This window comes from Saimiri boliviensis, chromosome 1 (genome assembly GCF_048565385.1).
Source record: "Saimiri boliviensis isolate mSaiBol1 chromosome 1, mSaiBol1.pri, whole genome shotgun sequence".
NCBI lineage: Eukaryota > Metazoa > Chordata > Mammalia > Primates > Cebidae > Saimiri > Saimiri boliviensis.
In genome coordinates this window covers 10437352-10457754 of record NC_133449.1, presented here as the reverse complement: position 1 = coordinate 10457754, position 20403 = coordinate 10437352, and the positions used below count along the sequence as shown (strand labels likewise).

The 20403-nt window shown below is 48.8% G+C and overlaps 1 protein-coding gene across 6 annotated transcripts in view; it reads right to left on the bottom strand.

Moving 5' to 3' along the window:
• ATP6V1C2 (ATPase H+ transporting V1 subunit C2) overlaps positions 1-20202 on the bottom strand; it is a 63058-nt gene extending 42856 nt beyond the window's left edge. For 5 of the 6 annotated variants that reach the window (XM_003927214.4, XM_010337940.3, XM_074393997.1 and 2 more), the window contains exons 1-3: positions 20094-20202; positions 18492-18646; positions 14379-14446 (exon numbers count right to left, since the gene is read on the bottom strand). In XM_003927214.4, coding sequence (XP_003927263.1) covers positions 14379-14446; positions 18492-18620 — 197 coding nt within the window. In that variant the 5' untranslated portion in view covers positions 18621-18646; positions 20094-20202. Of the gene's footprint in view, positions 1-14378; positions 14447-18491; positions 18647-20093 lie in introns of those variants that run through there. The other variant, XM_074394008.1, reaches the window with a different exon arrangement.
• Positions 20203-20403: the final 201 nt, after the last annotated feature.

The window sequence follows — 20403 nt, the reverse complement described above, 5'->3', positions numbered from 1 at the left end:
AACGAGCTGATCTTTAGGTCTTTAGAAGGACTCCCCTCCACATATAGTTTGTAGAAGCCACCCAGCAGTTACTCATGTCACTAAGAACAGAATTCTCTGGTGGCACCCGCCTGTAGTCCCAGCTACTCGGGAGGCTGAGGTGGGAGAATCGCCTGAACCCAGGGGGCGGAGGTTGCGGGGAGCCAAGATCGCGCCATTGCACTCCAGCCTGGGTAACAAGAGCAAAACTCTGTCTCAAAAAAAAAATAGGGGATGAGGGTCTTAAAAAAAAAAAAAAAAAAAAAGAACAGAATTCTCATTGACCAAGCTGGCACTATAGGGCTTATAGGGCTAGATTCACCCACATGCGGCCCAGATAGTAATGCTCCACCCTCTTCAAAAAGCCAATCTCAGCTGGGTGCAGTGCTTATGCCTGTAATCCCAGCAGTTTGAAAGGCAGAGGCGGTCGCATCACCTGAGGTCAGGAGTTCAAGACCAGCCTGGCCAACATGGAGAAACGCTGTCTCTACTAAAAATAGAAAAATTACCCAGGCATGGTGGCGCACATCTATTATCCCAGCTGCTTGGGAAGCTGAAGCAGGAGAATCTCTTGAAACTGGAAGGAGGAGGCTGCAGTGAGCTGAGATAGTGCCACTACACTCTAGACTGGGCAATGGAGTGACACTCCAGAGACTCCATCTCAAAAAATAAAAGTTTGGCCCTTGGAGGAACAGGCAGTGAGGACCTGAACTCAGCTCCCAGAGAAGCATTGCCGAAGGCCCCTGAGGTCTACAGTCTTTTAGGAATCACTGGGCGATCCCCCCCACCCCCCCACCAAGCATGTAGGATAGATAAAAACATCACACATTGACGTTCTGGAGACTTTGCCAAAAAGTCAATCCACTGAGTGCCCAGCCACCAAGAACAATTGCAGGTCCCGTGCTGGCGGAGCAGAGTTCCAGCACCACAATGCAGAGTTCCAGCACACACAGTGCCAAGGGCTTCCCCTGGGGTTGTGCAACCTGCAGCCCAGCCCAGGGGACGCAGGAGCCAAGGCTGGAAACAGGCCAGTTACACAATAGGAGCACAATGGCTGATAAGCTCTTAAAAAATATGTTGACTCTCACTGGAAGTCCAAGAAATGCACATTAAGACAATCACACACCATCTTGCCAGGTACATGAGCGAAGTTTCTTAAAGGCACTTAACAGAAGGGGTGTGATAAAAGGAAACTTCTCGTAACCTCATTGGAAAACAAGTTAGTACGTACAAACAGCTTTCAGCATGTCTACATCCATTGTACCAGTAATTCCACTTCTGGGCATGCTATTTCTTTTTTGCTGGAGTGCAGTGGCGCCATCACAGCCTCCTGGGTTTAACCAATTCGCCTCGAGGGACAGGGCTGGCTGGCAGTGTGGAGAAATCTTCTGGGTGGGCAGTCTTCTGGGATCGGGACAACAGAAAGGAGCCTGCCCTGCCAGGCTGGGGTTGGTAGGGAACTTGTAGGCAGAGGACCAAGGCAGGATGGAGCCAGGGAGGCAGGAGAGCAGTGCCCTGGCCTGACCAGCTAGGGTCTAGAAGCAAGGGTCGCGAGTACGAATTTTACATTGAAGGCACAGGAAAGCCAAGGAAGGCTTCATGCAGGAGAGCCATGCAGTGTGTTGCTTTTATTTATTTTGTTTGTTTTTAAGACAGAGTTTCGCTCTTATTGCTCAGGCTGGAGCGCCATGACACGATCTCAGCTCACTGCAACCTCTGCCTCCTGGATTCAAACGACTCTTGGGCCTCTGCCTCCCGAGTAGCTTGGATTACAGACATGCGCCACCACACCCAGCTGATTTTTTGTATTTTTAGTAGAGACGGGATTTCTCCATGTTGGTCAGGCTGGTCTCAAACTCCCAACCTCAGGTGATCCGCAATACGGTGCTTTTAAAAAGATCACTCAGAGGGCTCCTGTGGGGTGAGTGAATGAAAGGGAAGCAGGGAGGCCACTGAGTCTGTTGGAAAACCAGAGGAACACAATGAAGGTGGCTTAGATGAACATGCTGGGAAGTGGGTGGATACGGGACAGATTTTGGAGGTGGAATCCATGGAATTCCAGCCTTACTGGTGTCTCCTGTGGAGGGTGGGACAGGGAGGTGGTGCCCAGACTGTCTGCCTGAGCACCAGGTGCTTGGGTTGCTGCTGGATCCTTCGACTGAGATGGGAAAGAACCCGAGGCAGCAGGCTGCACAAATGGGAGCTGTCTGTTGAGAAGGATGCCGACTTTGGACCTGAAGCCAGTGCAAAAAAACATCCAAAAGGGACCGTGGAAGGTTGCCCCTGAAGCTCGTGAAAATAAAGAATGTCCGAATGGCTGCCACTTACCGGGCTTGTGATAAGCACCAACATGGTATTAAATGAAAAAGGCTGTGCTGAGATCTGGGGACAACGGAGCCGCCAGTCCCTGAAGGATTGGGGCAGAGTCCAAGATAGAAATGCCTTACATCAAATGTCACCTCCAAAGAACGATTTGGGTATTTCACAACATTACCTGCAGCTGGCCCTTCTTCCCGCACGTTGTACCTAAAGTGGACAGCCAACATTCCTTCCTGCCCTGCTGGCTGGACTTCTGCTTTGATAAGAGCTGCTGGGACTGGGGGAAGCCTGGCAGATAATGGAGACTAGCCCAACTGGGCCTAAACTGAACATCAAGGTTGGTGGGGGGCGGGCACAAAGCAGAGCTACTGCCACCTGTGAGGGACCTATGACAGAGCAAGGGCAGGGCAGGACAGGGGGTCAGATTGACCAGGTGAAGGCCTGGCACTAGGCAGCTACAGGATCTAACACAAATGACTTCACTCTTCAAACAATATTCTCATCTATCAATCGGTGGCAGTTACCAGAATAGAGATGTGACAAACCATCAGGCAGTGTAGAACTCAAGGCAATAGACTACACACGGAAGCACTAGAGAGTAAGAAGGGCAGCCCTTGAGGAGTTAGAACTGTCATCGATGGCCGGGCGCGCAGCTCACGCCTTTTGGGAGGCCGAGGCAGGATCACTTGAGGTCAGGAATTCTAGACCAGCCTGGCCAATGTGGCAAAACCCCATCTCTACTAAAAATGAAAAAAATTAGCCAGGCCTGGTGGCATGTGCCTGTAGCCCCAGCTACTCAGAAGGCTGAGGCAGGAGAATAGCTTCAACCCAGGAGGTAAAGGTTGCAGTGAACCAAGATTGCACCACCGCATTCCAGCCTGGGTGACAGAGTGAGACTGTGTCTCCAAAACACAAACAAACAAACAGCCATAGACTTTTCTGCATCCCGTAAGGGCAGCAAAGCATATAAAGTATAGAAGCAAGGAATAGCAAATATGCCATTCATTGTTAGTGCGTCTCCAATAGAGATTTATCAATGCTGTGCAATGAAAACAAAAGAATATACCCATTTTAGATACCCATGAAACACTTTGAAAAATAGGCAATAGTTTAGGTCACTAAGAAAATTTCAAATTTCCGAATTTGAAATAGCACCTAATTCATTTTCTTTTTTTCTTTTCTTTTCTTTTTTTTTTTTTTTTTGAGACGGAGTTTCACTCTTGTTACCCAGGCTGGAGTGCAACGGCGTGATCTCGGCTCACCGCAACCTCCGCCTCCTGGGTTCAGGCAATTCTCCTGCCTCAGCCTCCTGAGTAGCTGGGATTACAGGCACGCACTACCATGCCCAGCTAATGTTTTGTATTTTTAGTAGAGACGGGGTTTCACCATGTTGACCAGGATGGTCTCGATCTCTCGACCTTGTGATCCACCCGCCTCGGCCTCCCAAAGTGCTGGGATTACAGGCTTGAGCCACCACGCCCGGCTTTTTTTTTTTTTTTTTTTTTTTTGAGACAGAATCTCACTCCGTCGCCCAGGCTGGAGTGCAGTAGGGTGATCTCGGCTCACTGCTATTAGCATTACAGAACTAAACAAAAAAGATAATAAATGAACCAAGCATGTGACTTAGCATGTTTTATAGAAAAGAGCAAGAAAATAAACCCAAATAAACAGGAAGGAAAATAAGATAAATGTAGAAGTTAAACTATGAGAAATCAGAAAAATTATAAAATTGATCAATATATTTAAAAGTTGTTTCTCTTGGCAGGACTGTAATCCAGCACTCTGGGAGGCCAAAGCAGGCAGATCACCTGAGATCAGGAGTTCGAGACCAGCCTGATCAACATGGAGAAACCCTGTCTCTACTAAAGATACAAAAATTAGCCCAGCGTGGTGGCACATGCCTGTAATCGCAGCTGCTCGGGAGGCTGAGGCAGGAGAATCGCTCGAACCTGGGAAGCAGAGGTTGGGGTGAGCCGAGATCATGCCATTGCACTCCAACCTGGGCAACAAGAGCGAAACTTCATCTCAAAAAAAAAAAAAAAAAAAAAAGTTGTTTCTCTTGAAAGCAAAATAGGTAAATCATTGGGTAGCCTTATCAAAGAAAATGCAAATACTAAAAAATGGGGGATGTGTAGGTGCGATATATATTGGTAGACTCTATTCAAATAACTTGAAAGAGTTCATGAAATTAATGATTTTCTAGCAAAGTGCAATTTGCCAATTTATTCCTCCTCCAAAAAGGAAACCAACAGAGCAATAGTACTGAAAAATGTTGTATTATTAAAGAACTACTCCTAAAAACGTCCCAGGCCCAAATATGTCATAATGGCATATTTTAAACCTTCCAGAAACAGATCAGCCTCTACCATTCAAAGCAGCTGTCCTCAAAGCACAGGGGCAGGACCTGCAGCATCCGCTCCACCTAGGAGCTCGTAGAAATGCAGGTTCTAAGGCCCCACCTCCGACTTCCTGAATCACAGACTCTGAGGGTAGAGCCCAGTGATGTATTTTCAACAAATCTTGTGGATGATTCTGATGCACACTCAAGTTTGAGAGCCGTGAGTTTTTGTGTTCAGCCTCTGTATGCAAAGTATGGTCTTTAGGCCAGCAACACGAGTCACTGGGGAGCTTGAAAGCCATGATGAATCCTGGCTCCAGCCCAGCTCCACTGAGTCAGAATCTATATTTTTCCAAGGTCTCCAGGAAGGCCTGGCACCATGGCTCATGCCTATAATCCTAGCGCTTTGGGAAGCCGTGGTTGGGGGGATCATTTGAGCCCAGGAGTTTGAGACCAGCCTGGGCAACACTGGGAGACCCCATCTCTACAAAAGAAAAAGGAAAAAAAAAAAAATTAGCTGGCATAGTGGCACACTCCTGCAGTCTCAACTACTCAGGAAGCTGAAGCAGGAGAACGGCTTGAACCCAGGAGTTTGAGTCTACAGTGAGCTGTGATCATGCCACTGACTCCAGCATGGGTGACAGCACAAAATCCTTTCTCAAAAAAAGAAAAAAAAAAAAAAGATTACCAGGTTTGTTCACATGTCCAAATTTGAGAATCATTCTCTAGAGCTCTAGCCCAAAATTGTGCAATAGAAATATAGTTCAAACCACACAGGTAATTAAAATATGTCTAGGGCCAGGTGCGGTGGCTCACACCTGTAATCCCAGCACTTTGGGAGGCTGAGGCAGGCAGATTACATGAGGTCAGGAGTTTGAGACCAGCCTGGTCAACATGGTGAAACCTCATTTCTACTAAAAATACAAAAATTAGGCCAGGCGCGGTGGCTCAAGCCTGTAATCCCAGCACTTTGGGAGGCCGAGGCGGGTGGATCACGAGGTTGAGAGATCGAGACCATCCTGGTCAACATGGTGAAACTCCATCTCTACTAAAATTACAAAAAATTAGCTGGGCATGGTGGCATGTGCCTGTAATACCAGCTACTCAGGAGGCTGAGGCAGGAGAATAGCCTGAACTCAGGAGGCGGAGGTTGCGGTGAGCCGAGATCATGCCATGGCACTCCAGCCTGGGTAACAAGAGCGAAACTCCATCTCAAAAAAAAAAAAAAAAAATACAAAAATTAGTTGGGCCTGGTGGTACATGCCCGTGATCCCAGCTACTTGGGAGGCTGAGGCAGGAGAACCATTTGAACCCAGGAGGCAGAGGTTGCAGTCAGCTGAGATCATGCCACTGCACTCCAGCCTGGGTGAAACAGCAAGACTCCATCTCAAAAAAAAAAAAAAAAAAAAAAAAAAACAGGTTGGCTGGGCGCAGTGGCTCAAGCCTGTAATCCCAGCACTTTGGGAGGCCGAGGCGAGTGGATCACGAGGTCAAGAGATTGAGACCATCCTGGTCAACAAGGTGAAACCCCGTCTCTACTAAAAATACAAAAAGTTAGCTGGGCATGGTAATGCATGTCTGTAATCCCAGCTACTCAGGAGGCTGAGGCAGGAGAATTGCCTGAACCCAGGAGGCGGAGGTTGCGGTGAGCCGAGATCGCGCCATTGCACTCCAGCCTGGGTAACAAGAGCGGAACTCTGTCTCAAAAAAAAAAAAAAACAGGTTAAATTAACTTTGATATTTTATTTAACCATATATATATATATATATATATATATATATATATATATATATATATTCCTTGTTTTCAAACAGGGTCTCACTCTGTCGCCCAGGCTGGAGTGATGTGGCTCGATCACAGCTCGCTGCAGCCTCAAACACTTGAGCTCAGGGTATCCTCCCACCGAAGCCTCCTGAGTAGTGGGAAGCACAGATGTATCCGACCACACCTGGCTAATTTGTTTTATTATTTGTAGAGACGAGGTCTTGCCATTTTACCCTGGCTCAGTAAGCCATCTTTCAATGTCTGGATTTATAAATACGATTAAGTGTTTTCATAAGTCACGATGATTGATGGTAGAGGAGGGTGCAACGGAAAAGGAAAAAAGCCCTTTTCTGGTTAGTTCTGCTGATGACTCCCAGAGCTGGAAACATCATGGAAAGCCCAGGGCATGGAGTGCCTGCCGGCAGACGTGCTCTGACAGGCAGACCATTAACGCCAAGTTGGTGGATCTGGAGTCTGTTCCCTCCTTTGCTACCCCCACCCACCTTTGTCTTTCTAGGAGCTTCTCTCTGGGCCTGTTTCCTCATTTGGAACACTAGGGGTTAGATGAGATCTCTAACAGGCTGTCCAGCTCTTAGAGCCCAGGATGCTTCCCTCCACTCACTCGTCAGTCAGTCACCAAGAGCCTCTGATGTTACAGGCGCTAGGGATCTAATCGTAAGCAAAAGACAGGGAAGAAAAACATTACCAAATAATCCCACAAGAAAATGTCAAAATCCACTGTGGCAAGTGCCATGAAGGAAGGGGGACCGGCTGTGTTAGGAGAGGGCAAATCGGCAGGCATGATGGCAGGGAGTGTGGGAGGAGGTGGGGAACAGTCTGGTTGCTGGGGAGCAGGAAGAGAGGTCAGCAGGGGCTGGAGGAGGGGTGGAAGAGGCTTGGAACAACCGCCATGGAAAGTGGGAGGCCAGCAGACACCCACAGTAGGGCTGCCTAGCAGCTTAGAGCAACCCACTGTGCACATGGCACACAGAGACATTCACATTTTTAAAAAGTACATGCGCGCCGGGCGCGGTGGCTCAAGCCTGTAATCCCAGCACTTTGGGAGGCCGAGGCGGGTGGATCACGAGGTCGAGAGATCGAGACTATCCTGGTCAACATGGTGAAACCCCGTCTCTACTAAAAGTGCAAAAAATTAACTGGGCATGGTGGCACGTGCCTGTAATCCCAGCTACTCAGGAGGCTGAGGCAGGAGAATTGCCTGAACCCAGGAGGCAGAGGTTGCGGTGAGCCGAGATCGCGCCATTGCACTCCAGCCTGGGTAACAAGGGCGAAACTCCGCCTCAAAAAAAAAAAAAAAAGTACATGCACAGCCAGGTACGGTGGCTCACCCCTATAATCCTAGCACTTTGGGAGGCTGAGGTGGGTGGATCACCTGAGGTCAGGGGTTCAAGACCAGCCTGGCCATCATGGTGAAACCCCATCTTTTTTTTTTTTTTTTTAAGAGGGGATTTCACCACGTTGGTCAGGCTGGTCTTGAACTCTCGACCTCAGGTGATCTGCCCACCTTGGCCTCCAAAGTGCTTGGAGGCATGAGCCACCACGCCCGGCTGAAACCCCATCTTAAAACATCAACAACAACAAAAGTCATGCACATTTTAAAAAGCGGTCTATTCACTGAATCCCATGAAATGCCCCACAAATCCCCTCAATCTGATATTCTTGCACTCATAGAGAAGAAAAGCCTATTTGCTCTTTAAAATTTGAGTTTACTTCTCTTTAGAATGCCCTTACAAGAACTGACTCACACATATCGCTAAGCAGACATCCATATTCAGATATGCAATCTTTGATCAGCCAACCCTCGGTCAGCTTAATGGAACCATGTGAGTAAAGAAAAAACCAGCAGCTACTCCACAGACAGGGGAAGCACTCAGGGGGGCAAGCAGCGGTCACCAAGCACCATAGCACCCAGGAGGGCCTGCTGAGGCCCCATGCCTGGGAAATGTACTCTTTCAATCAATACGGCAAACAGGCTAAGATACTGTAAAGGACTCAAACATTTTTTTTAAAACAGGGGAGAGAGGCTTTTTTTTTTTTTTTTTAAGATAATAGCATTTGGTTTCTCAAATGTTCATGAATGACAAAGGCAGCATGATGAAACGAATTTTTTTAAAAAAGCTCTCGTAAGCAAAAGCTGCCTTCTAGCTGCATGGAAAAACACTCTAGTGCCCTGAGTAAATAAATAATAAAAGGATGTGGAAACAATACACCCTGAGAACTCTTGTGCCTTCTCTGTTCTCCCGGGCAGAAGCAGTGGTGACAGGTTTGTGCTACCCAGGTTACAGATCCAGCTAGCATTTATTTACCTAATAACACTCTAGAATCAGAGAGGCCATTTCAAAGAACTGACGCCATTCTCCAGATGTATGAGCACATACATCCCATTCTTTTACCCCAAGCTCTAGTACCAGCTCCCAAGACAGGACATCCTGACCCCTGGACTAGAAAAAAGCTAAGCATAAGAATTTTGATGTGCTCAGACCACACCATTTTCCTTCTTCCCCTATAAGGGGAAGCCTTCCTTACAGGAAGGCTCTTAAGAATATATACCCTCAACGAAAACTAAAACAATGCACAGTGATTTTTCATTCTTGCCACACCCAATCCTGATTGTTTAGAAAACACTTAAATTTGCACAGGTTCTATCTGTTTCACAATTATAGCCATAATCGTGCTTGTTCACGCATTTTCATTTCTTTTTTGTTTGTTTTTGAGACGGTTTTGCCCTTGTTGCCCAGGCTGGAATGCAATGGCAGGATCTCGGTTCACCGCAATTTCTGCCTCCTGGGTTCAAGTGATTCTCTTGCCTCAGCCTCCTGAGTAGCTGGGATTACAGGCGTGCGCCTCCATGCCTGGCTAATTTTTTTTTTTTTTTTTTGAGATGGAGTTTCGCTCTTGGTACCCAGGCTGGAGTGCAATGGTGCGATCTCGGATCACCGCAACCTCCGCCTCCCGGGTTCAGGCAATTCTCCTGCCTCAGCCTCCTGAGTAGCTGGTACTACAGGCATGCACCACCATGCCCAGCTAATTTTTATATTTTTAGTAGAGACGGGGTTTCACCTTGTTGACCAGGATGGTCTCGATCTCTTGACCTTGTGATCCACCCGCCTCGGCCTCCCAAAGTGCTGGGATTACAGGGGTGAGCCACTGCGCCCGGTCCTAATTTTGTATTTTTAGTAGAGACGGAGTTTCTCCACGTTGGTCAGGCTGGTTTTGAACTCCCAACCTTAGGTGATCTGCCTGCCTCAGCATCCCAAAGCGCTGAGATTATGAGCATGAGCCACTGGGCCCGGCCTCTTTTTCTTAAACATATGCTACATTACCATTAAAAGCAATTGTGCGATAAGTAAGTACAGAACAAAACACTAAAAATACTTACTAGGGAAACAGAGCAAACAGCCAAAAAGAAACTAAGGTGGGATCAGGCATGGTGGCTCACACCTCTCATCCCAGCACTTTGGGAGGCCAAGGCTAGTGGTTCACATGAGGTCAGAAGTTCAAGACCAACCTAGCCAACAGGGCAAAACCCTGTCTCTACTTCAAAACAAACAAAAAAACAACAATAAAATTAGCCGGGCTTGGTGGCAGGTGACTGTAATTTCAGCTACTTGCAAGGCTGAGGCAGGAGAATTGCTTGAACCCAGGAGGCAGAGGTTGCAGTGAGCAGAGATGGTGCCATTACACTCCAGCCTGGGCAACAGAGAGAGACAGTCTCAGAAAAAAAGAAAAAGAAAGAAAGAGGCTAAAGTGGAAACGATAATAATCCAGGACCACAGAATTTCAGAGCCAGAGGGGTTTTAGTGAATAAGAGGTTAAAAGATTTGCACTAGACTTGCAGAAAATGGATAGCAAAGAAAGCTCTAGAATTGCTATTATTTCTGCAGCAGGCAGGGAACTATTCACACTTTTTTTTCTTTTCTTCTTGAGACAGGCTATCACTCTGTTGCTCAGGCTGAAGTGCAGTCGTGTGATCTTGGCTCACTGCAGCCTCGACCTCCTGGGCTCAAGCAATCCTCCCACCTGAACATCCCAAGTGCTGGGACTACAGGTATGCACCATCATGCCTGGCTAAATTTTGTATTTTTTGTAGAGATGGGGTTTTACCACATTGCCGAGGTTGGTCTTAAACTCCTGGGCTCAGGCGATCCACCCATCTCAGCCTCCCAAAGTGCTGGGATTACAGGCATGAGCCACCTCACCTGGCCCAATTCACATGTCTTAAGCCAACCCTCCTGCACCTGACAAGCCTCCTGCTGTGGTTTGTCACTGCTGTCCAGGGAAACCTAAGACATTCACCATCCTAGGGCAGTGGGCTGTTCTCGATGGTATCTGTTGCAGGCCTTTTAGGCTTAGGATGATTTGATTCTGTGATGTGACTTTTAATATGTATCTTCTCAGCTAGCCTGTTAAGTTGTACAAGGCCAGTCATACCTCCCTGTGGTACAGAGAAGCCTAAGAAGGGAGTTCACATTTCCAGATCAAGTCACTTTTTCCTGGATGTTAACTTTTCATAGGACAGAGATTAATACTTGATTTAGCATGATTTTACTTCCCTTCATTCTTCTGAGAGTAGACAGATGGTCACTGTCATCCCATTTTATGAATGAGACAGCCAAAGATTAGTTTTCTTTCTCAAAGGCTGTGAATGGTGGCTAGGTGTGGTGGCTCATGCTTGTAATTCCAGCACTTTGGGAGGCCAAGGCAGAAAGACGGCTTGAGCCCAGGAGGTTGAGACCAGCCTGGGAGATGTAGTAAGACCTTGTCTCTACAAAAAATTTATAAATTAGCTGCGCATGGTGTTGCACACCTGTGGTCCCAGCTACCTGAGAGGCTGAGGCAGGAGGATCACTTAAGCCTAAGAGGTGGAGGCTGCAGTGAGCCAAGATGGTGCTATTGCACTCCAGTCTGGGTGACAGAGCAAGACCTTATCTCAAGAAAAAAAAATGGTTTACGCCTATCTATTATCTTGTTTCAAAAAAAAAAAAAAATTCTCAACAGCAAACTACTCAGTGATTAGGACTGCCTGTGTGTAAGTTAGCCCAGCATCCCCTACAGAGTAAAATGTCACTAACAAAGGCACCCTATCATTCTTAGATAATCAGAAGGTAAAGAGCAACAGAACACAGACAACTGGATTTCTAGCCCATGGCACTAATCTGCAGATTAGAAATCCTCAAAGTGTCTAGGCACAGTGGCTCACGCCTGTAATCCCAACACTTTGGGAAGCTGAGGCTGGCAGATCACTTGAGTTCAGTAGTTTGAGACCAGCCTGGCCAACATGGTGAAACCCTCTCTCTACAAAAAATACAAAAATTAGCCAGGCCTGGTGGCAAGTGCCTGTAATCCCAGCTACTCGGAAGGCTGAGGCAGGAGAATCACTTGAACCCAGGAAGTGGAGGTTGCAGTGAGCCAAGATCGTGCCACTGTACTCCAGCTGGGGCAACAGAGCGAGACTCCATCTCAAAAAAAAGAAAAAAGAAGCCGGGCGCGGTGGCTCAAGCCTGTAATCCCAGCACTTTGGGAGGCCGAGGCGGGTGGATCATGAGGTCGAGAGATCGAGACCATCCTGGTCAACATGGTGAAACCCTGTCTCTACTAAAAATACAAAAAAAATTAGCTAGGCATGGTGGCACGTGCCTGTAATCCCAGCTACTCAGGAGGCTGAGGCAGGAGAATTGCCTGAACCCAGGAGGCGGAGGTTGCGGTGAGCCGAGATCGCGCCATTGCACTCCAGCCTGGGTAACAAGAGCGAAACTCCGTCTCAAAAAAAAAAAAAAAAGAAAAGAAAAAAGAAATCTTCAAAGTATGTTCACTACAACTCCTAATTATGCATTTTCCACACAATTCATCAAACAAGGCAGTAGCAACCATACAGCCATTCCACTAAGAAGAGAAGAGCAAGTCCACAGACCCTAAAAACCTGAGTTTCACAAATTTTAAGGCTTAGGAGAAGAAAAAAAAAGAAATCCCTAAAACCCATGAAGGAAGCAGACAGAGCACTGAATCCCAGCACTGTAGCCCAGGAGGCTACCACCCAGCCCTTGGGGAATGCTGTCTTATAATACCCCACAGCCAGGTGACAGGTCTCGATCTGTCACCCAGGCTAGAGGGCAGTGGTACAATCACAGCTCAGTACAGCCTCAACCTCCTGGGCTCAAGCAATCCTCCCACCTCAGCCTCCTGAGTAGCTGGGACTACAGATGTACCACCACACCCAACTAGTATTTTTTTACTTTTTGTAGAGACAGGGTCTCGCTGTATTGCCCAGGCTCATCTCAAACTCCTGGGCTGAAGCGTCCCTCCTGCCTTGGCCTCCCAAAGTGCTGCGATTACAAGCCCAGACTGGTCTTACTCTACTCCTATGACATTATGCAGAAATCATATTTATGTGTTGAGAAAATTAGATGTACGCACTGTAAACACAATATAATAGTTATATTTGGATGGCATAATTATGGGTGATTTATATTTTCTTTTTCATGCTATTCTATGATCTAAACATGTTTTCCAATAAATCACTTGAAGGCAAGAGTTCAGCCTGTGCAACATGGTGAAACAACATCTCAACTAAAAATACAAAAATTAGCTGGGCGTGTTGGCATGCACCCGTAATCCCAGCTACTTGGGAGGCCGAGACAGGGAGATTGCTTGAGGCCAGGAGTTTGAGGCCAGCCTGGAAAACATAGTGAGACCCTGTCTTTACCAAAACAATACAAAAATTAGTTGGGCATGGTGGTGTGTGCCTATAGTCTCAGCTAATTGGGAGACTGATGTGGGAGGATCGCTTGAGCCCAGGGGTTCAAGGCTACACTCCGGCCTGTGTAACACAGCCAGACCCTGTCTGCAAAAAAACAAATAAATAAATGAATATTAATTTTAAGACATATTTATTTGTGCATGTATTGACTATCTCTGGAAGGCTCATCTAGAAAGTTATAGTAAAATTGCCTTAAAAGAGGGGCTTTTTTTTTTCTCTTAGAAATGGGGTCTCTCAGCTGAGCACAGTAGCTCACACCTGTAATCCCAGCACTTTAGGAGGCCGAGGCGGGTGGACCACCTGAGGTCAGGAGTTTGAGACAAGCCTGGAGAACGTGGTGAAACCCTGTCTTTGCTAAAAATACAAAATTTAACTGGGCGTGGTGGCAAGTGCCTGTAGTCCCAGCTACTCGGAAGGCTGAGGCAAGAGAATCACTTGAACCCGGTGGCAGAGGTTGCAGTGAGCCAAGATCAGGCCACCGCACTCCAGCCTGGGTGACAGAGCGAGATTCTGTCTCAAAAAAAAAAAGAAAGAAAGAAAGGAAGAGGTCTTACTATATTGTCCAGACTGTTCTTAAACCCCTGGGCTAAAGTGAGTCTCCCGACTTCACCTCTAGAGTAGCTAGGATTACAGGTGTGAGCCACTGCACCAGGCCTCTTTTTGTACTTGAAATTTTTTACTGGCCAGGCGCGGTGGCTCACGCCTGTAATCCTAACACATAGGGAGGCCGAGGTGGACGGATCACCCGAGGTCAGGAGTTCAAGACCAGCCTGGCCATCGTGGTGAAACCCCATCTTTTAAAGAAAAAAAAAATTTTTTTTTTTACTATGAGCATTTATTACTAAAAAAGAAACAAACTGAAAAAGGCTTGGTGGGAAACTACACCAATGAGTTTTGCAGGTGTCTCGGCACCTGTGCATGATCTTCAGGTCGAGGGCAGGCCCCTTAACAAGGGCTGCCTCCAGCAGACAAAACACCAGGAGGACCGGGTGGGCTCCTGCAGACCCAGCACTGCAGGCAGACTGATCAGTCTTTACTGCTGACTTCTGGACCCAGGTCCAGACAAGTCCATACTCCGGTTCAGCCAGAGCAAGAACACTGTGTCCTCTGCCGACAATGTCAAATTCTCAGTTGTATGCAGTAAATAGGAAATGTTTTACCTTTCAGCAAAGGTGTCGAGTTTCCCCAGCTCATCAGAGAGGCCGACCAGGGTATCCAAGGTCCCCACCTGGACAGATCAGAAAAATGTCAGAGGCTCACAGGTTTCTGGCAAAGCGTGCCATCTCAACAACAGAGCAGGGACTCTGTCACTTCATCTTGAACTAGTCGCCTTTGGTCAATGGCCAAACTGGAAAATCGAAAGAACTCTTGGCCGGGCGCGGTGGCTCAAGCCTGTAATCCCAGCACTTTGGGAGGCCGAGGCGGGTGGATCACGAGGTCGAGAGATCGAGACCAACCTGGTCAACATGGTGAAACCCCGTCTCTACTAAAAATACAAAAAGTTAGCTGGGCGTGGTGGCGCGTGCCTGTAATCCCAGCTACTCAGGAGGCTGAGGCAGGAGAATTGCCTGAACCCAGGAGGCGGAGGTTGCGGTGAGCCGAGATCGCGCCATTGCACTCCAGCCTGGGTAACGAGAGCGAAACTCTGCCTCAAAAAAAAAAAAAAAAAAAAAAAGAAAGAACTCTTAATAGAAACCAGTGGATTTGGGGGTGTATTTATTTATTTTTGACCCACAGGATAAACTGTCATATTTCTGCCATAGGAAGGAGTGACTATGATGCTACCATCTGACCTCAGCTCATTTTCCTCTTAGAGTGGCAGCCTACTAGTCCGTCATATTTTTAACCATTATAGCCAAGGAAGGGATATGCCAGAAAGCAAGTTAAAGAAGTTCTCATTCCTAAAAGCTTTTCTGCTCCAAGACAGTCCCACCAATCTTTTGCTCTGTTCTTTGCTATTATTAAACATCATCTTGAGGCCAAGGTGTGTGGATCACCTGAGGTCAGGAGTTCCAGACCAGCCTGGCCAACATGGCAAAACCCTGTCTCTACTAAAAATACAAAAATTAGCTGGGCATGGTGGCATGTGCCCATAATTCCAGCTACGCAGGAGTCTGAGGCAGGAGAATCGTTTGAACTCAGGAGGTGGAGGTTGCAGTAAACTGAGATGGTACCACTGCACTTCAGCCTGGGAAACGGAGCGGGGAGGAGGGTGCAGGGGGAAGGGAGGGGAGATGATCTCGCTGGGGAAGGAGGCAGCAAGATCCCTCCCACTCCATCATTTACCTAGCTCCTTTTTCTTTTTTTGAGACAGAGTTTCGCCCTTGTTACCCAGGCTGGAGTGCAACGGCGCGATCTCCGCTCACTGCAACCTCTGCCTCCCGGGTTCAAGCAATTCTCCTGCCTCAGCCTCCTGAGTAGCTGGGACTACAGGCATGCGCCACCATGCTTGACTAATTTTTTTTTTTTTAAGGACGGGGTTTCACCATGTTAGTCAGGCTGGTCTTAAACTCCCGACCTAAGGTGATCTGCTCACCCTTGGCCTCCAAAGTGCTTGGATTACAGGCGTGAGACACCACGCCTGGCCAATTTTTTGTATTTTTAGTAGTGACAAAGTTTCTCCTTGTTGGTCAGGCTGGTCTCAACTCCCAACCTCAAGTGATCCACCCACCTCAGCCTCCCAAATTGCTGGGATTATAGGCGTGAGCCGCTGCGCTTGGCCATGATCTGTTTCTTAGCGTAGAAATTACTACAATGTCCACAATTGTATTTGAAGGTCTTTTCACAGAATCAGAAAGGAAAGGGTTGCTGTCATGAGATACCACCAACTAGATGTTAAAAAGTAATTAGGTTCTGAGACTTGGCAGAGTTTCAAGGAAAAAAAAAAATTAAGAAAACTAACAGGAGGCCAGGCACAATGGCTCACACCTATAATCCCAACACTTTGGGAGGCTGAGAGTTTGAGTCTCTACTAAAAATACAAAAACTAGCCAGGTGTGGTGGCATGTGCCCATAATCCCAACTACTTGGGAGGCTGAGACAAGAGAATCACTTGAATCCAGAAGGCAGAGATTGCAGTGAGCCTAAATTGCACCACTGCATTCCAGCCTGGGTGACACAGCAAGACTTCATCTCAAAAAAAAAAGAAGATGAATCCTGAGTATCTCTACCAAGGTAAGTTGCTTCTTTTCAATTAACTTAATTTTAAGCCTCAAACCTGTAATCCCAGCACTTTGGGAGGCCGAGGCGGGTGGATCACGAGGTCACGAGATCGAGACCATCCTGGTCAACATGGTGAAACCCCGTCTCTACTAATACAAAAAATTAGCTGGGCATGGTGGTGCGTGCCTGTAATCCCAGCTACTCAGGAGGCTGAGGCAGGAGAATTGCCTGAACCCAGGAGGCGGAGGTTGCGGTGAGCCGAGATCGCGCCATTGCACTCCAGCCTGGGTAACAAGAGTGAAACTCTGTCTCAAAAAAAAAAAAAAAAAAAAAAACTTAATTTTAAGCAACTGCTGCAGGGGCTGTGTCTTTTTTTCTCTCTTTACCTTCCAGAGTCCAGCACAGTTCCTCAGTGTCAATGAGTGGCTGCAGAATTTACTAACCCGTACAGTGTGTGTCGCTAGCCAAGGCAGCAAGATACGGGTTCAGAACTCACTGCGCTACTTACCAGCCTGACAACCCTGGTAATCACTTAGCTTCTCCCAGCCTGTCTCGAGTCAGCGGGAGAGGTAAAGCTTCAAGGTGATGCATTTAAAGTACCTAGCTGCCAGCACCTTGCTCAACAAATGTTAGCAATGGGGTAGCATCACAACCCTGGTAGCTGATGGTGTAGCCGTTCTGGCAGAGGGGCAAAGTGAGGTTTGAAAGGGGAGTATATGGCAGTTTTCTACAAGAGCAGATGCTGGGCAGTCAGTGCCATCTCACCAGCACCTGTGCCATGTGGTCTGGGAGAAAGCTGTAGTGTCTTCCCCCCTGGAAACCTACAGCCTCAGGAAGCACCAAGAAAACTCCACTCTTCTCGAAGTAAAAGAATTGCGTGGCTGGGCACAGTGGCTCATGCCCGTAATCCCAACACTTTGGGAGGCCAAGGTGGGTGGAACACAAGATCAGGAGTTTGAGAACAACATAGTGAAAGCACATCTCTACTAAAAATACCAAAACTAGCCAGGCATGGTGGCAGGCACCTGTAATCCCAGCTACCTGGGAGGCTGAGGCAGGAGAATTACTTGAACCTGGGAGGCAGAGGTTGCAGCAGTGAGCTGAGATTGTGCCATTTCACTCCAGCCTGGGCAACAAAAGCAAAACTCTGTCTCAAAAAAAAAAAAAAAAGAATTATGCATTTCGGCCAGGCACGGTGGCTCACGTCAATAGTCCCAGTACCAGGTGGGTGGATCACCTGAGGTCAGGAGTTCAAGACCAGCCTGGCCAACATGGCAAAACTCTGTCTTTACTAATACAGTAATACAAAAACAATTCCACACCTGGAATTACAGGTGTGCATACCCTAGCCGGGCATGGTGGTGCACACCTGTAATTCCAGCTACTCAGGAGGCTAAGACAGGAGAATTGCTTGAACCGGGGAGGCGGAGGTTGCAGTGAGCTGAGATTGTGCCACTGTGCTCCAGCCTGGGTGATAAGAGTGAACTCTGTCTCCAAAAAAAAAAAAAAAGAAAAAGAAAAAGAATTGCACATCTCACTCTTCTTTAACATTGGTTTCGTTTGAATTTTGCCCTCCACTCCAAGAGCCCTCAGATGCCTGGGCATGACCCAAACTCCCTTCTGCCTCCCAATCCCCTCCCTTCCTTTCCTGCAGGACCAAAGAGATCCTAGATTTCCTCCCCTGTCCCCAGGTCAAGAGTACAATCAGGGCTGACACCCTCCAAGCCTGCATATCTAAAGTATATGGTTGGTCTTCTGAGATGTTGTAGACAAACCAAGAGGAGCCAGAGGAATAGAGAGAACTCGAGTGTGCATTTCACATGCTTCCCACTTTTTGAAGCATTAGACACTGCTACTCACAGCCTGGTCCCCTGTTCATTCCTTCCTGTGGCTGTACCTGCATATGTACACAATTAATTTTGGACTATGACATGATGTCCCACCGAGCCCATCACCTCCCCGTCCATCCTCAAATCTCAGCTTGTCCTCAGAGTCCTTGCCTTTGCCGTGTTACTTCCTCCTTGGCTTCCAGAAGTAGCAACCTCTGTCTCCCTCTCCCCTCTCCCCCTGACCAATCCATCCCTTTGTTTCCTCCTCCCCAGGAATTTTACCTTGAAGTCAGGAATAGCGAATTTGGTATTATAAGACAGGTTGGACTTGGAGGTTACAGTATTCATCCTCTCCAGAGCTTGCAAATTCTCCCTATCGCCAGGGGCAGAAATTAACCAAAACTCCGACATGCTTCCAGTCTTCTCTTATCAGGTGACTGCCCAGAACCAGCACAAACGTACACAAACAGAAACAGGAGGAGAGATGTGTCAGATATCCCTGCCTCACCACTCCCTGCCCCCGAATTCATCCTTTCTAGGATCTCCGAGCTCCCAGGACATCCATTTGCAAAAGCAAAGTGCTTATCTCCACCTGGGAGCCCTCAGGTGTTCCTGAAACGCCAAAGCTCTTCGGCACCCGCGGTGGTTCTGGGTGGTTTCCAGGAGCAGAGGAGGGAGAGGTTCCTTTCCGTCTCCCAACCTCGGTGAACAACCCCTGTCAGGCACCACGCAACGGGAGGACGGACGCCTTCTGGGGGGAATTTTTGTCTTCTTTCCACCCTGCATTTTCTGGGATGCAGGTTGGGTGGAAAAAGGCGTGGGATGAGTGAGGGATTTTCGCAATAGGCTGCCAGGTCGAACCCCAGGTCTTAACTAGCTAACCTTGTGATTGGTATTAGCTTTAAAAATAGACTTCACGGCCGGGCGCGGTGGCTCAAGCCTGTAATCCCAGCACTTCGGGAGGCCGAGGCGGGTGGATCACGAGGTCGAAAGATCGAGACCATCCTGGTCAACATGGTGAAACCCCGTCTCTACTAAAAATACAAAAACTAGCTGGGCGTGGTGGTGCATGCCTGTAATCCCAGCTACTTAGGAGGCTGAGGCAGGAGAATTGCCTGAGCCCAGGAGGCGGAGGTTGCGGTGAGCCGAGATCGCGCCATTGCACTCCAGCCTGGGTAACAAGAGCGAAACTCCGTCTCAAAAAAAAAAAAAAAAAAAAAAAAAAAAAAAAAAAAAAAAAATAGACTTCAGAAGCATTCTTGTGATTTTTTTTTTTTTTAAGTAAGGAAAAAAATATTAGTAGGGGGTGAGAGGAGCTTCTGAAGCCTTTTTTCCACTTGGCGGGCGAGGTGCCCGCTCAGCAGAGCTGGGTCCCTTGCCCGGCCTGGCCAGTGGTTTCGCGGCCGCCTCTGCGGCTTCTTCGGTGGATTCGATTCGCGCTGTTCCTTCCCAGGTGTCCACACACGCAGCTTCCCCCTCGGCCGGGTCCCCCCTTCCCGCTGCCTCCCCGCCGCGTCTCCGGACGTCTGGGGGAAAGCAGGATAAGCTCTGAGAAGCCAGAGAGCCCTCGTGGCATCTCCTCCTTTCGGACTCTCGGTCCCACTCCAATCCGAGGGTATTTTATTCTCTCCGAACCCCGCGCAGACCCAGCGCCGCTCCTTTCCGCCCTCACCGCCCACAGCCCGGGGACGACCGGGTCCCGCGCGGCACCTGCGGAGATGCACCTGCTCGGACGCGGCGGAGCGCGGGGAGGCGCCCGCTGCCCAGGTTCCCAGTGGGAAAGCGCGGGCAGGGGCGCAGCCGGACCGAAGGACGCCGGTCGCGTGGCCTGGTGCCTGTGTCCCCACCCCGCCCCCGCCTCGGGTCCCCATTCCCCGTCCTTACCGGGAGGCGGCGGGGCGCGGGCGGAGCGGTCGGGGCTGCGGGAGGCGGGTGCGGGACCAGAGCGCACGGCCAGCTCCAGAGAGGCAGCGGCTTCGCGGCCCGGCGGCCCGCCCCGCCTTTTATCCCGGGCGCGGGAGGCGGCCCGGGCCCCGCAGGACATTTGCATAGGGGCCGCCCGCCTCCCGCCTCGCTCCAGCCGGCGGCCCGGGACCGGGGAGCAGGTGCAGGCGCCGGGCAGGAGGGCGCTGAGGCCCAGCGCGGAGGGGCCGCGCAGGGTCCCCAGTCCCCTACTCGCGCGGGCCGGCTCCCG